Consider the following 15,353-nt stretch of genomic DNA (forward strand, 5'->3'; position numbering starts at 1 on the left):
TTTAGCTGCATTATTGTAAAAACAACCCTTCTGAAAATAGCCTACATTTCTGTTATACATATAGATAAAGTGTGTATTCTATGCAGGAGGGTCTGAATCTTAACCTGCGCCTCAATCAAACTGACCACACTGCCATCTCATGGTGATCACATCCAGTTGCAAGTGAAAGTCTGAAAAGCAAAATGACTAATTCACTTGTCAGCCAGCACAGATCAGTGTGTGACAAAAAAAGAGCCAGAGGATAAGGATGTGTCACACGTACTCTCATGCTTCAGTGTTCACCTTTAAGGTCGGTCAAAAGGCCAGATTTCAGTCGGTTTAACAGGCCTTCTGCACACATACAAACAGTCTAACTCAGTTTTTTTAATTAATTCAGGTAATGTATGTAATTCTGGGGAATTAATTACAGATAACGTTATTTTATGTAGGCAACCAAACTCTTTTTTTTACACTAAAACTTTCAAGTCTCACATGTCTTGTTCTAAAAATATCAAAGACATCAGCTGAATACATCACCATCTCCCAAAAGATCACCTTCCCGTCGGCTTTACCTTTGCTTCTCCCTCTGATGATGCCCAGTCGACATCTGAGAGAGAACGAGAACATCCTCCTCTTTCCTCCTGCAGACCGGTTGCCTCTCCTCAGAGAGTCTGTCTGAGGGAACGCGAAGGAGAGCTGCTTGGGTGTGAGGCGCCCCTTTCCAAATGCTACCCTTGCAGACATGTTCATTTTCTGACCAGTGACGAGGAAAGATATGGATTGTGTCCTCTTCCTGACTCTCTCTCACTGTCTCTTTGCCATCGCAGTCTCTGTCTGTCCTGCTGTTCTCATGTTCTCCTCCCTTTCTGGAGAACTCCCAGTCCTCTCAGGTGAGCCGCTCCACAAACAGGTGCAGGTTCTTTAAAAAAAAAAAGAGGAAAGATTCAGATCCAACACTGTGCCTGTTTGTTTTTCCCAACCGGCATCGAGAACTCACTTCCTTCACTTCCAAACAGCCACGAGCTGACTGGCTAAATAAATGTTATGTTTTTGCATCTCTGGCAATGTCAGTTTTACAGGAACAGATGGCAGAGGGCTCAGGGCTGTGGGGCACAGCTTGTCTGCCAGAACGCAATGGAAACTTTCTCTGCAGGGAGCCGGCTCTGAACATCGCAAAACAATGTACAATCTGAGCTGGCCGTTTCAAGGCAATGACGTCTGATAACAGTCTATTTAATCTATTGATATTACAACTGTAGATTTGTCTAAACATGCTGATACATAATTCAAAATGAGTCTAAACCTTGGGAGGAGATTATGAGCTGGCCTCTTCTAAATAAACATATGGTCTTAAAAGTACAAGTCTATGAATCCAAGCTCTATTGTAACCTTGTACAGTGTGTTATTTAGAGGAGCAGTCAACCAAATTGGAAATATTCCTGAGCAGTTCAAGACCTATTTTAAAGCAAATTTTCAGGTCCATTCTTACTCAACCCGTCAATCTCTAGATCTTCAGCCTCCTAAATTTGTCACTAGTAGAGGTCAGTTTTCAATAAGATTTAAGGGAACCAAATTATGGGGTAGCTTTTCACATCTATCAATAAACTGTTCATCTATCAAATGTTTCAAAAGCCGCTTAAAGGGTCATTTAATTGCTGTTTTGTAATTGCTTTTCCCCATGTTGTCCACGTATCTGTTTTCATCTTTTTTATGTTTTTCCCACTCACAATGTTATGTTTGGTTATGATTGCCCAGAAGTCTTTGTAAATATTTAAATCAATATCCCCCTCACAAAAACACTGACCATACACTTCCACTCATACACACTCACACGTGTCTTTTTTAAAAATATATATTTATTGTTATTATATATATTTTGTACTAATTGTTTGTTGTCACTATTATGTAGTCATATTATTTCTTTATATAAATCGTGTCTCTAGGTGGAGGTTGTTGCCTCTTTCTGCACTGTATATCATTCATTTATGTTTTTTTTTAATGTTTTGTAATGTTAAATTGTGCAAAATAGATAAATAAATAAATAAAAATTCACACATCAGGATCAGTTTACTAGTCTTGGTTAACAGAAAGCCTGGGGCCCACAGTGGAAGACGTACTCTAAGTAAAAATACTTCTCTATCAACTCCACTCTGCTACAAGTCCTACATTCAAGGTTTTATTTCAGTACAAAAGTAATATCTGCAAAATGTATTTTAAGTATTAAAGGTACTCATTGGACAGAATGGTCGCTTTCAGAGTATTATATCATTATGGGATTCATATTATTATCATATCACTGATCCCTCAACACATTGGCAGAGTTTTAATTCTAGTCAAGGTGGAGCTGATGTTAAATACTTTATGTGCTGTTGGATAATTCAGTCTTTATTGATGCATCATATTTTAGAAGTTTTGTATGTAAAATCATAATTTGCAAACAAACAATAGTTGTAAGACAAGTGCAGTGGTAGAGTACAATATGCCTAGGAATATAAAATGATATACAGCGGGTAAAATAAGTATTGAACACGTCACCATTTTTCTCAGTAAATATATTTCCAAAGGAAGGTGCTACTGACATGAAATTTCCACCAGATGTTGGTAACAACCCAAGTAATCCATACATACAAAGAAACCAAAACAAAAAAGTTCAGAAATTAAGTTAAGTGTAATAATGTGAAATGACAAAGGGAAAAAGTATTGAACACGCTTACTGACATTTATTTAATACTTTGTACAAAAGCCTTTGTTGGTAATGACAGCTTCAAGACGCCTCCTGTATGGAGAAACTAGTCGTATGCATTGCTCAGGGCTGATTTTGGCCCATTCTTCCACACAAACAGTCTTTAAATCTTGAAGGTTCCGTGGGCCTCTTCTAGGAACTTTGATCTTCAGTTCTTTCCATAGATTTTCAATTGGATTCAAGTCAGGAGATTGGCTGGGCCATTCTAGCAGCTTTATTTTCCTTCTCTGAAACCAATTGAGAGTCGCTGAAAAGCAGCCCCACACCATGATGTTCCCACCTCCAAACTTCACTGTTGGTATGGTGCATTTAGGGTGATGTGCAGTGCCATTTGTCCTCCAAACATGGTGTGTATTATGGCATCCAAAGAGTTAAACTTTGCTCTCATCTGACCAGACTATATTCTCCCAGTATTTCACAGGCTTGTCCAAATGTTGTGCAGCAAACTTTAAACGAGCTTCAACATGCTTTTTCCTTTAGCAATGGAGTCTTGCGTGGTGAGCGTGCATAGAGGCCATGGCGGTTGAGTGCATTACTTATTGATTTCTTTGAAACAATTGTACCTGCTAATTCCAGGTCTTTCTGAAGCTCTCCACAAGTGGTCCTTGGCTCTTAGAACTCTTCTGATAATTCTTTTCTCTCCTCTGTCTGAAATCTTGTGAGGAGCACCTTGTCGTGGCCAGTTTATGGTGAAATGATGTTCTTTCCACATCCGGATTATGGCCCCAACAGTGCTTACTGGAATATTCAGAACTTTAGAAATGTGCCTGTAACCAATTTCATCAGTATGTTTTGCAACAATAAGGTTGTGAAGGTCTTGCGAGAGCTCTTTGCTTTTACCCATCATGAGATGTTTCTTGTGTGACACCTTGGTAATTAGACACCTTTTTATAGGCCATCAGTTGGGACTGAACCAGCTGATATTAATTTGCACTGATAAGGGGCCGGATTGCTTTCTAATTACTGATAGATTTCAGCTGTTGTCTTGGCTTTCCATGCCTTTTTGCACCTCCCTTTCTTCATGTGTTCAATACTTTTCCCCTGTGTCACTTCACATTATTACACATAAATTAATTTCTGAACTTATTTGTTTTGGTTTCTTTGTATGTATAGATTACTTGGGTTGTTACCAACATCTGGTGGAAATTTCATGTCAGTAGCACCTTTGGAAATATATTTACTGAGAAAAATGGTGACGTGTTCAATACTTATTTTACCCGCTGTATGTACTGTATATAGTAGTCTTGGGAGCGCAATAGGCCCTTTTCACAGCAGTCATTATAACATGTAATTGCAGGGTAAACACAGGTGTAATTGATGAAATTAATTATGGTCCTATTTCATTTAGTGAGTCACAACCAATCCGATGAGGCAGCATGCACAATACCAGGACCACGACCCGCCTAAATGGATCAGGGACATAATTAATGTTATTAATTACACTGTGTTTACCCTACAATGACATCAAAATGGCTGTTGTGAAAAGAGCCAATTGTATTCTGAACTTTCCATGAATTTATATAATCCTTGTAGTTGTTTGAATCTAGCACATTACATGATTTATACTTTATGAATACAATTATTACATCTACATGCACGAGCAGCTCCAGCAACGGACTGCTACCACCGTCCACGATGCACCACAGGATCTACCTCACACAGATGGACAGAAGTGAGATGGAGTAATGAGGTGGCTTCCGCCTCCTCTTCAGCTCTGCTCTCTTAGCATTAATCAGTGTATTTATGATCCTTACCATTAACCTTTTTATATATCTGGCATTGTTGATTTTTGCACCTTATTGATAATCTGGTTATTTTGTTTTATTTGCACTCTTTGTACAGCACAACAATTTCCCTCAGGATAAAGTTCAATTTTATCAACATCTCTAACTTGTGATCTTTCAGTGCTGCTCATTTGTTCAAGCAACCTTGAGTCATTTTGGAAAACGTTTAGTAATTTAAAAAAAACAAACCTGAATTAAGTCCAGAATGTTCTTTAAGCAAGCTACACCAAATCACATCTTGGAAGGAAAACCGTACAAATGTATGTGGCCTCCTCCATTTATAATATGGGTCAACACTCTTCTTCGGGCATCTTTGCCCCTTTTGTTGTTTCAGTGTCCAGTCATCTGGAAAGAAGTGAGGAATAACCCCATTTACCCAAGGGAGAATACAACCAGATCAGTAGCCAGTGTAGATGCCAACTCGCGCATGTGTGAGCATTTTCTTACTATTTTGACGCCTGTGCACCACACAGAAATAACTAATCTCTTGAGGTATCATTCCCCAAATGACCTACCTATTTATAACTCCCTGGTCACTGCAACACCTGTTAATACACATATTCCCTTTTGAAATTAGATCTCCCTCAACCAGTGACACTAATTTAAAGGAGGGTCAATGCAGTAAAACAATAACAGAACATTACTATAGTGCCAGGGTTACTCAACATTAACTTCAGACCTATCTGCAATTTTGATCACTGCGTTCCAAGAAACAAATATTGCTGTTATTAGGTCTTTGTACAAACAATCTTCCCTGAATTTGCCAACAGCCAGAGTACAACTTCAAGTTTGTTCATTTCCAAACTGCTGAACGTCCAACCCTCTCAGCCAAAAAGCAACCCACTTCATTTTAAACTCTGAGATGAGCCTTTCCATTTTCCAGACTCATGCAACAACACCGCTAACAAGCAATGCAGTGCAGAAAAATTATCCACAAGCCTGTTTCAATTTTTAAACATTTATTGTGAATAAACAGTTTATTCGTTCTCCTCGCTCCTGAGCCGGGCGTTGGGGTTGGTAATCTTGATGGCCAGCTGAGCTGCCCTCTCCACGATCACCTTCCTGTTCTTGGAGGAGACGTTGTGGGCGATCTCAGCACAGTGAGTCCTACAGAGGGAGAGGAAAGAACGTTGGGTTAATGACGAGAGGTTTTCACTGAAATGTGAGTTTAGGCTGCAATTGTCTTGAGGTTTAAACCTCATATCAATTCAGTGGAGGACCAAAACAAAGCCACACCTCTTAATAAAATAAAGTCATTTAAATAAATGATTGTGCTTCTTCATGCATAAAGTCACCTGGTAAAATTATCTCGTGTTTAATGCAGCTTTAGTCTTATGTAATGTTAAAATGTTATTGATTTCATCCATCATTTTTGACACCTACAATCTATTACTTTAAATATCTGTTAAAGGTAGAGGAAAAAATAAATAAATCAGACTACCAACAACACCTCACGTTCTGAACTTTTGATATAACATGGACCATTTTGAAGAAAACGTGAAACTGGTGTCCGGCAAAATCAATGTCACTGCATCTGGAATCAACCGGATTTAGGTTTAATCTTGACTCTGGATTTTCTTAAACTTGGGCTAATTAGATTTTGCTTATTGTGTTGCATCCAAACATTAAAACATATCCTCATTGACCAAACTGGCATTTCCATGTATTTATCTGTTCAATTTTAGTAACTGGCTGCTAAAATTGCTAATGGATGCTGGCTCTAAAAAACAGTTGATGGGGAAAATCCAAACCTCTCCCTTGAGACACAGATTGATTCCGTAATATATATTATGGTTTTAGACATGGGTGACAATCTGTAGTCTACTCGCTCCTGTGGAGAGTAAATAGAGTCGGCAGAGTTTTAAGCATAAGTTGCTGAGTGAGCTTGGTTAGCTAAGTGACATTACTCAGGAAAATGATCTATCTCTGTCCATGCACCAACTCAGGCATCCATTATCCCACCTGAATTCATTCACAATAGAGTTACAAACTATCTCCTAACAGAAATTGACAAGTTATTTTAGGTTTAAATTGTCAGTCTAAACTCAAATTAAGGAGGTAGTATCAGGGATCAAGAAGCAAAAAACTTGCAACCTTCTTCACTGAAATTAAAGAAGTGAAGGGAAGTGAATGCTTTGAGCTGTGACTATTTGACAGGCGTCTCAAGCTTCAAACTAAGTGGTGGCAACTGCCATCTGCTCGCTCCACCTCAGATCCACTGTGTTATAAATATTTTCTGGTTTAAAATAAACTGACAAGATGAAAACATCTTAACACTAAGCTTCACTTCGGGGAAAACTTATGAATGACATGATTAACACCAGATCCATGGTTTTAAATCTTTCACAGTGCATAGAAAGCATGAAGGGCCATCAAAGGGAGTTGCCTGGATTGCATCTGTGTCACCGCATCCCTTAGAAACCCAGGGCAGATTTTTGATTAACTTTAACCAGCTTCAAAGTGAAACTGCCCGAAAAAGGGAAATTGTGCCAAATACAACGACAGCCATAAGCCTTTCTACCTAAATGATGTTTGGTTGGCTGTTACCAACTCCTCTCCTTTACCACTCAGAGCTAAACCTTCTGGTTAAACAAAGCAAGTTGATAAACTACTGACAAATTGTCAGCATCAGGTTGTTGTGAAGGCAGCTAAACTATGTTGGACTTCCTCATACAAGTTGTTGCTTTAATTAAGCCCAAATATTTTCTAAAGAGGCTCAGCAACAATTGTGATTATCATTCCCATCACATATCAAACACTGGGCTATAAATATAATAAGTGTGTAGTATAATAATTGTCAGTGTAGTTTCTAACCTTGTGAAGATGGCCTTCTGACATGTTAGAGGATGCTGCTGCATGTTCCTGATCATAATTTAAGAGTATTTATTCTGTTACTCAGTCACTAAGAAAATCCTAATTTGATTCATGTCACATAGTTCCGACAGAATATATTAGTTCAAGTCTTGCTACCGTGCAAAGCTCAGTTCACCCACTTTGCCCTTGAGGTGTATAGATATGTAATAATTCTTATTTGCCGAGATCTCTGCTACAGGGACTTCTGCCACCACATATTTATGCACTGGAGGTGAATGGCATTTCTTTTATTGTGCTCAAGGCACTGAAAAAATAAATTTGGAAAAACCCAACAACATCCCTTAACAAAAACATTGTCCCAGTTAGTCAAGAAGGTCGGCCAATCGATCCATTCAAAGCTTATGAAATGTGAAATGCATATTTTCTATGAAAACTTTACTCAAACACTTGTATTTGCATTTACAATTCCTATCACCTGTATTATACTAAAGTGGCAGCAAAAGTCTCAGCAGATATCTCTGCAAACAGAACAAACCCTGTGCACTCCTGAGACCAATAACTTTAGTATATAGGGAAAGTAATCTACAATATTTCACCGTATGTACACACAACTTACTTGTTACTCATCATCAGGACTTCGAGCTCCTTGACATTGTGTACCAGGAACTTCTTGAAGCCAGTGGGCAGCATGTACTTGGTCTTCTTGTTGCTACCATAACCGATGTTGGGCATCAGCATCTGACCCTTGAACCGCCTGCGGACCCTGTTGTCAATACCTCTGGGCTTACGCCAGTTTTTCTGTTGGGAGATATGAAAAAGATATTCAAGGATTAACCGCTTGCAGGTCCACCTTCAGCAAGTGAAAGCAGCAGTATGACCCAGCTGAGCTTGTGTAGTATATGTCGTATAGACTCTTACCGCAATCTTGACATATCTATCAGACTGATGGCGAATGAACTTCTTGGTTCTCTTTTTGACGATCTTGGGCTTTGTGAGGGGCCTGAGGGCTGCCATGGTGACTGGAGGAAAGAAAAACAAACGTTAGAAACCAAGGTTACAGCATGATTATGGCAGTGTTGCAGCATTACACCACAACCTGCTCACATGCTAACGTTATTAAGGATTTATTAGCAAGTGTTGAGGTTCCTACAACTAGGCAAGGCAGCTTTATTTGTATAGCACTTTTCAGCAACAGGGCAATTCAAAGTGCTTTACATAAACATTCAAGAACATTTCGACAAAGTGCAAAAGAACATCAAGACATAATTAAAACTAGATTAAAGATTAGGAAATAAATACAAGCTAAAAATTAAAGCTATAGGATCGAAGCTAAAATAGAGTACAACACACGAGTAAAAGCTCTAGTGCAGTATATAAGATCATTATCTGGTTTAATAAAAGGCAGCAGCGGCAAACAGGAATGTTTTAAGTCTTGATTTAAAAGAACTCAGAGTTGGAGTTGGTCCTGCAGGTTTCTGGGAGCTTGTTCCAAATATTTGGTGCATAAAAACTGAACTCTGCTTCTTCTGCATGTTTAGTTCTGACTCTGGGGACACTAAGCAGACCTGATCCAGATGACCCGAGAGGTCTGGATGGTTCAGAACATAGCAGAAGATCAGAAATGTATTTTGGCCCTAAACAATTTAGTGCTTTGTAAACCAGCAGGAGTATTTTGAAATCAATTCTCTGAGAGACAGGGAGCCAAGTGTGAAGACCTCAGAACTGGACTGATATGATCCACTTTCTTGGTCTTAGTGAGGACTCTAGCAGCTTTCTGAATCAGCTGCAGCTGTCTGATCCATTTTTTAGGAAGACCAGTAAAGACACTGTTACAGTAGTCAAGTCGGCTGAAGATAAATGAATGGACTAGTTTTTCCAAATCCTGCTGAGACATCAGTCCTCTAATTCTTGCTATATTCTTCAGGTGATAGAAGGCTGTCTTTGTAATTGTCTTAATATGGCTGTAATTGTCTCAACTAGGCCTAACCCACTGGCATATTAAGACAACACTAAATCTCAATGACAAACTATCATTGCGCCTGCAATTAACAGCAATAAACCAAAGCATGCATCAACCATTTCTTGTGAGTGAGCCTCAGGGTAAACGTGTTGTCCAACCTCAGCTAGCCAGCCATGCTACTCTACTTTAAGCTTTCCGTTTGAACAGTGAGCCCTGAACAGAAATAAACAGTTTACATATGTTTAATGTTGACACACTGGTGGTTCTTGTTCAAGTGTTTATCTGTATACCACGTTACACAGCGTGGCCTTCACTGAATACTAGAGCTAGGAGCGCTTAGCAACACGGTTAGCAACACGGTTAGCAACACCTCGCTCCAGGAATACGCATTAAAGTCGTTATAAATGATAACAAAGATTGTCAATTTAATCCAATATTTATACAGTGGACGTCTACGGTTGATAACACACATCGAGATGGTTAAATAACGCTCTAAATCGCGCTGATGAACATAGATAGCATCGACTCACCCGCCGATGTAAATCCAAAAGGGACTTCAACGACGGAGGAAGGAGAGAAAAGGACTTCCGCGAGTGTCGCAAAGGCTTATGGGTACTGTAGTTTATCAGAACAGTACTTTAAGGCACTTGTGAAACACCAGAATTTACTCTTATTTCTTAATTTTTTTTAGCGAAACAACATGAATCTAGAAAAGTTTGTTGTTTGTTGTTAGTGTGTGTTATATTATTACATCTTAAGCTTTTATTCACATCTGTACGCCCACCTTTTGATGTTTGTTTACTGCTGTAACGGATTGTGCGCACTTCCTGGACAGAGTTTTTATAGGAGTGGGAGGCTTTCTGTAACTGTAACTTCTCTAAACTGAGTGAGCGCCTTTATCATTAAAGATTACCGCAGCGAGCTGAACCAAAAAAGAAAAAAGAAAGAGAAGATTTATTATTTTTTTTTAACAAGTCAGAAGAAGAGACTCGCTGACTGACAACTTTGTGGGTGTGGTTTGATAAAAGGTAAATTATCTGCTTTCTGTCACATGATGATGTGTGATACAATGTGATTAGAGCACAGTATAAAGATTTTTCGTTTTGGTCGTTTTTCTTTCCAGCGCTTTTAAAATGGAGTATCAGCCTGTGTTGGGGTGAGCGTCGCTTTTAATTGTATGTATTTTACTCCAAACTAACTGTTTGGTTTTATTTTATTTGGTCTAACTTTCGTTTTCCCCGGTACAGCAACCAGAACCGGACCTACGGGATGGCCAACCCCGGTTACATACCAGCAGCAGAGGGGGTCCCCGGTAAGCTCCATGGAGGTCTACTTTATACTTTTATTCGTTTTTATCTTATGCACTTTGTGCTCTTTTATCTTGCTGTTATATATGTAAAGCACTTTGAATTGCCTTTGTGTATGAAATGTGCTATATAAATAAACTTGCCTTGCCTTTGGATTTTGAACTTTAAGACAATTTTGTTAGGACATGTATGAAAAAGACAGATTTACAGAAGTGTAATTGCACGCTTCCGTTGCACGCACACACACACACACACACGTACACACACACTTGAGTGACGTCATTTTATGCGTGCAGGTTATGTGAGGCAGCACAGCGTAACTGTACGTTAGAGGAGTGGTGTGTGCCTCTACTTTTATATATATATATATAAATGATAGTGTTTTGTTAAACGACCCTAACCGTGTGTGTGAGCATCTTTGGTGTAGCTGTAAAACATCTCAGAATGGATACTAACACCGAGGGGCAAGGTAAGTCGCGACTCTGTGTCTTCTTTAGGTGTGTTGTCAGGTAGAAACATGTCACAACTTCAAGAATTCACCTGGATTTTCTGGAAAAAGTTCAAGTTGATGCGCATTAAAGAGTCTCTAATAGTTATTTTTGTATTATAGGCTAGTCATTCGTGTAATGCTTGAGAAACTTTACAGAGATTTAAGCTGTACAAGTGTAGACATTCATATGACTGAACTGGTTCTTCTGGTTTGTTTTAAGCAATGTTCGCCCCACCCGCTGCTGAGACCCAGGGCCCCAGCGCTCCTCCGGCCAGTATGTTTGACAACATGCCTGGCTATGAAGGAACAGTGCCAGGAGGAGGAGGTACAGTATGCCACACCAAAGCCTAATATCAATAATTATTAATCCTATTCTCCCCATTCACAGTACTGCCATATTCACTCCCTGGGCACTTTATTAGGTACATCTATACAATCTAAATCAAAACATTAGAAACACCTCTCAATATATAACTACAACCTCTTCAATCAGAATCAGAAATACTTTATTGATACCCGGAGGGAAATTGGGATGTTACAGTTGCCCTTATATAAAAGCATAAAGAAATGTGAGAAAATAGAAATAAAGGAGTATGTAAATTATGTACATAATGATACAATATATAACACAATATATGTAGAGAAATAAAATGCTGAGGAGTGGGATGATAAATATGAATATATAAATATATAATCAATATTTCTCTGACAGTGTCAAGCAACATTAACATTATTATCTGTGTAAAGGTTAAATTTATGTCTGAATTGTTGTGGATTTTACTGGTGTACCTAATAGAGTGGCCACTGAGTGTGTATATATATATATATATATATGTATGATATAAAAAGTACTAGGAAGTATTGCCCTTAAGATAAAGCAATAAAACACTACAAAATACGTTTCAATCTGCTGTAGGTGGATTTCTGCCCCCTCCGATGCCTTCTTTCCCAGTTCCCCAGCCTGAACCTGGACCTGAACAACCACACTGGAAGTAAGCAAAACTATTTCCTTTTTTTCCGGATGGATATTGCAAAACATTTTCCATGATGTGTTGTAAGATTAAAGCAAACTAAGCACAATTAGATCCATCACTTCCTTTTAAAAGATTAAACTGCGTGACAAACTGTATCTCCTACCCTCACTGTGGACAGTATCCCATCTATAACTGAAGATACGGCCCGGGAGGCGTTTGTCCTCTTTGCCTCCAGCAAGTGCTGCTACAGTGGAGGACCAGCAAAGGACGGTGTGATCACCCGCATGGATGCATTCAATACGTACAGGGTAAGAGGAGTGTATGTGTTTGGAACAGTAGAAAGTCAGGAAATAAAAACAATAGTAGTAGTTTTGGATGATCAGTGCATGAATAAATAAATAAAAAAATCGTGTTTGTTTTAGTACCGCCTGGAAACCTATACGGAATTAAGATCTACAGAGTGGAGTCACGAGCCGTACCACGGTACAGTACTATTACCTTGTTCATTAGTTAAATTAGTTAAATTCTCTGTTTTCTGCTGTCAGTCAGCTATTTAGGGCATCTGCTCGTTAATAATCAGATATATATATATTTTTTTATCAGGCCAGCCAGTGGATGCCTTTGCCCAACCACCTCCAGGTCCTTGGGACATTGCTGCGAAAGCCCCCAATTTTTTTGTGGATGACAAACAGATTTTAAAGGTTCCCTACACATCGTCCATGAAGGTAAACTATATAACACAGGTTTGACTAAGGAAAAAGCTTCTGTAATTTATTTTAGAGACTTTTCCTAACGAGAAGCATTTCATATACAGGCCTGCCACGCTTGTGTGGGAATGGGACGGAAACCTTGCAAAGACTGTGCCGGTGCTGGTAATGTAAGTAATTTCCACAGACCTCCTTTAAAGGGTCACTTTAAGACCTTTATGTTCATCATCTGATCATGTGATTTATTTTCTTTGCTCCTCTCAGAAAGTTTGTTGGGTGTGCAATGGCTCTGGTTACCGCCACGGAGAGGATCGATGTAACCACTGCAGTGGCAGAGGGAGGGAAAAGTAAGCGTCACCCATTGCATCTCACAGCTTTCTGAGGCAGTAAAAGTACTATTGATAAACTGTATATTTTGTGCTTCTCCTAAAAGATAGTAATTAAACATTATTTCCTTTACAGTTGCAGCCACTGTCAAGGGCAAGGCGCGAAGCAATGTGACACATGTAGAGGGAAACAGCAGCTTCTGGTCTACATCAACCTCACTATTAAATGGTGCCGTTTCTCTCAAGAATGTCTGACTTAACTAATGCAACGTTCTGAAAGTCATTAACATTTATGGTTACTTTACACTGTAAGTTAGCGTATAACAGTTGTAAAATTAAACCAGATTTCCTCTTTTGTTGTGTACATGCTTTCAGGACCAACAACACTGATAACTATGTTGTGGAACAGTCAAGTGGACTGCAGTTGGACAACCTCAGCAAGGTGTCTGGCAAGGAGCTCTTCAAGGACTCTCAGTACCTGGTAAATATACAGTTTCTCACTTTCCGAGGGGGCACATGATATGGGTATGGGAGGATTATGCTTTTTAATACACAGAACATGCAGATCGTTTATATGTTTGGTGAGAAATGTTTTGCCTGACTTACTAGACTGATAACCATGCTTCTCAGTGGTACACATTTACCGTAACCTATGTATCTACAACACAGGATGCGTTTCAGCCACATTCTAGTCAATTCAATGGTCACATAACACTCTTGTTACATGTCTGCTTTACGAGTTTAACTGTGACCTGAAGTGTCTTTTTAGGCTTCAAGTCTATATGCGTGTAGATGCAGTTAACAGTTTTGGGATCTCGCGGGAGACCACACAGAACACATCCTGTGTGACACTGAGGGAGGACTGAAGCTGCTGCTACTTTCACTATGCAGCCCTTGTACTGTGTCTAATACTGACCCTATATTCAGAGGTCATATTGTCCAACTCAAGTTTTGTTATCCTGCTTGATCCATCAAACTATGAATGATTGAGTACTTATTAATATTTTTCTGATTACTCTGTAAAGGTATACCCAGTGATGGGCTTCCCAGACCCCACAGTGGTGAATGCTTCACAACGCTTTGTCAATGAACACCAGGGCAAGTACTCAAGGAATTCACGCATTCTCCAACAGGTAACAATGCATCTACTTCATTTATAGCCTACTATTCAGATATAAAATAATATTTTATCAGTGTTAATACTTGAGTTCCAAGCCTAATTTTGTGTTTGTGGAACATGCTCATCTTTGCTCTCTTTGTCTGCAGCGTCAAACCATAGAGCTGATCCCCGTCACCAAGGTGGCCTACACGTGGAAAGGGAAATCACACATTTACTTTGTTTACGGGAATGAGTTCAAAGTTAATGCCGATGACTATCCTGCTACCTGTTGCTGTACTGTAATGTAATCGCAACGGTTGTGTATGAAGGTTAAACCTTTCCAGATCATAGGATATCTGAATAAGTCAGTTTTACTGATTAATGGGGTGTTCCCTGACATGTGGACAGTTCATGTTCAATGGAGTTAAACAACCTTTAACCTATGAGCTCCCCACAAGTTTGTAGAACTGATGAAGCCTCTTAATTAATTGATCTTCAAGGATACACATAAGTTACCTTTGACTTACTACTACAAGATAACTAATGTTTTGAAAATCATTTTTATTGTTACGTGCCATTTGTATGCATGCACCACATAAATGAATTGCTTACTGACACAATATAAACCGTAATCATACTAACTATATTCCCTGAATCTTGAAGATTTTTGCTCTTATATGGTATCAATGATTTTTTATCATCAGTAAAATCAACGATTTGTTATTATGTTTTTGCAGCAGTGCTATTTTTTTTATGTAAGTGATATGTATTTGAACCTAATCAGTTTGCTCTAATAGCAAAACTAATGTTTTTTTAATGTTAATGCAACAGACTGTTAAATTGTATATGATCTTGTAAGACAAAAACATGTAATGCTTTTATTTGCAATAATTCACCACTTTTAATAAATACAATGAATGGTATTTTTTTAATTTTTTTATTGCCTTAGGTGCTTAAAGTTACCGTCTTAATAGCTTTTTTGTTTTCGGGGGAGAGAATCAATTTAATGTATTGTTTAGTTTCATGTTCAAATAAAAAAAATAAAAATGAAGGCTTAGATTTACTAAATTTGAATTTATGTATATGAAATTTAGCTAAGAGAATAATCAGATGAATCATATGATATTCTTTTTAATTTGACTGTTACCTTTATGGAAACCAAACAAAACA

General features: G+C 38.6%; 3 protein-coding genes across 5 annotated transcripts in view; 1 reads left to right on the plus strand and 2 right to left on the minus strand.

Annotated features, from left to right (window-relative positions):
• LOC141772711 (glutamate receptor-interacting protein 2-like) overlaps window positions 1–1,018 on the minus strand; it is a 37,126-nt gene extending 36,108 nt beyond the window's left edge. For 2 of the 3 annotated variants that reach the window (XM_074644032.1, XM_074644031.1), the window contains exon 1: window positions 552–1,014. In XM_074644032.1, coding sequence (XP_074500133.1) covers window positions 552–729 — 178 coding nt within the window. In that variant the 5' untranslated portion in view covers window positions 730–1,014. Of the gene's footprint in view, window positions 1–551 lie in introns of all 3 variants that reach the window. The other variant, XM_074644037.1, reaches the window with a different exon arrangement.
• A 4,430-nt stretch (window positions 1,019–5,448) lies between these two features.
• Window positions 5,449–9,952, minus strand: rpl32 (ribosomal protein L32). The gene is made up of 4 exons (XM_074644041.1): window positions 9,811–9,952; window positions 8,239–8,339; window positions 7,937–8,118; window positions 5,449–5,613 (listed from the first exon to the last, which is right to left on the minus strand). The coding sequence occupies exons 2-4, from the start codon at window positions 8,332–8,334 to the stop codon at window positions 5,484–5,486; spliced, it is 408 nt and encodes a 135-aa protein (XP_074500142.1). The 5' UTR covers window positions 8,335–8,339; window positions 9,811–9,952; the 3' UTR covers window positions 5,449–5,483.
• Window positions 9,953–10,108: 156 nt separating this feature from the next.
• On the plus strand, window positions 10,109–15,106 carry ssuh2rs1 (ssu-2 homolog, related sequence 1). The gene is made up of 14 exons (XM_074644040.1): window positions 10,109–10,308; window positions 10,404–10,436; window positions 10,528–10,592; window positions 11,298–11,402; window positions 11,994–12,069; window positions 12,230–12,359; window positions 12,474–12,534; window positions 12,655–12,776; window positions 12,866–12,928; window positions 13,023–13,105; window positions 13,221–13,313; window positions 13,460–13,565; window positions 14,110–14,217; window positions 14,351–15,106. Exons 2-14 carry the CDS (start codon window positions 10,414–10,416, stop codon window positions 14,489–14,491), a joined length of 1,176 nt encoding a protein of 391 aa, XP_074500141.1. The 5' UTR covers window positions 10,109–10,308; window positions 10,404–10,413; the 3' UTR covers window positions 14,492–15,106.
• Window positions 15,107–15,353: the final 247 nt, after the last annotated feature.

Source organism: Sebastes fasciatus, chromosome 8 (assembly GCF_043250625.1).
Source record: "Sebastes fasciatus isolate fSebFas1 chromosome 8, fSebFas1.pri, whole genome shotgun sequence".
Classification (NCBI taxonomy): Eukaryota; Metazoa; Chordata; class Actinopteri; order Perciformes; family Sebastidae; genus Sebastes; species Sebastes fasciatus.

What these genes read in the sequence shown, in the direction of transcription:
- rpl32 (XM_074644041.1), bottom strand. Translation starts at nt 8,334, where the DNA reads ATGGCAGCCCTCAGGCCCCTCACAAAGCCCAAGATCGTCAAAAAGAGA. An exon ending in ATAGATATGTCAAGATTGCG is followed by an intron (nt 8,119 to 8,238) that starts GTAAGAGTCTAT and finishes ATCTCCCAACAG; the next exon opens with AAAAACTGGCGTAAGCCCAG. An exon ending in GTCCTGATGATGAGTAACAA is followed by an intron (nt 5,614 to 7,936) that starts GTAAGTTGTGTG and finishes CTCCCTCTGTAG; the next exon opens with GACTCACTGTGCTGAGATCG.
- ssuh2rs1 (XM_074644040.1), top strand. Translation starts at nt 10,414, where the DNA reads ATGGAGTATCAGCCTGTGTTGGG. An exon ending in GAGTATCAGCCTGTGTTGGG is followed by an intron (nt 10,437 to 10,527) that starts GTGAGCGTCGCT and finishes TCCCCGGTACAG; the next exon opens with CAACCAGAACCGGACCTACG. An exon ending in TCAAGGACTCTCAGTACCTG is followed by an intron (nt 13,566 to 14,109) that starts GTAAATATACAG and finishes TACTCTGTAAAG; the next exon opens with GTATACCCAGTGATGGGCTT.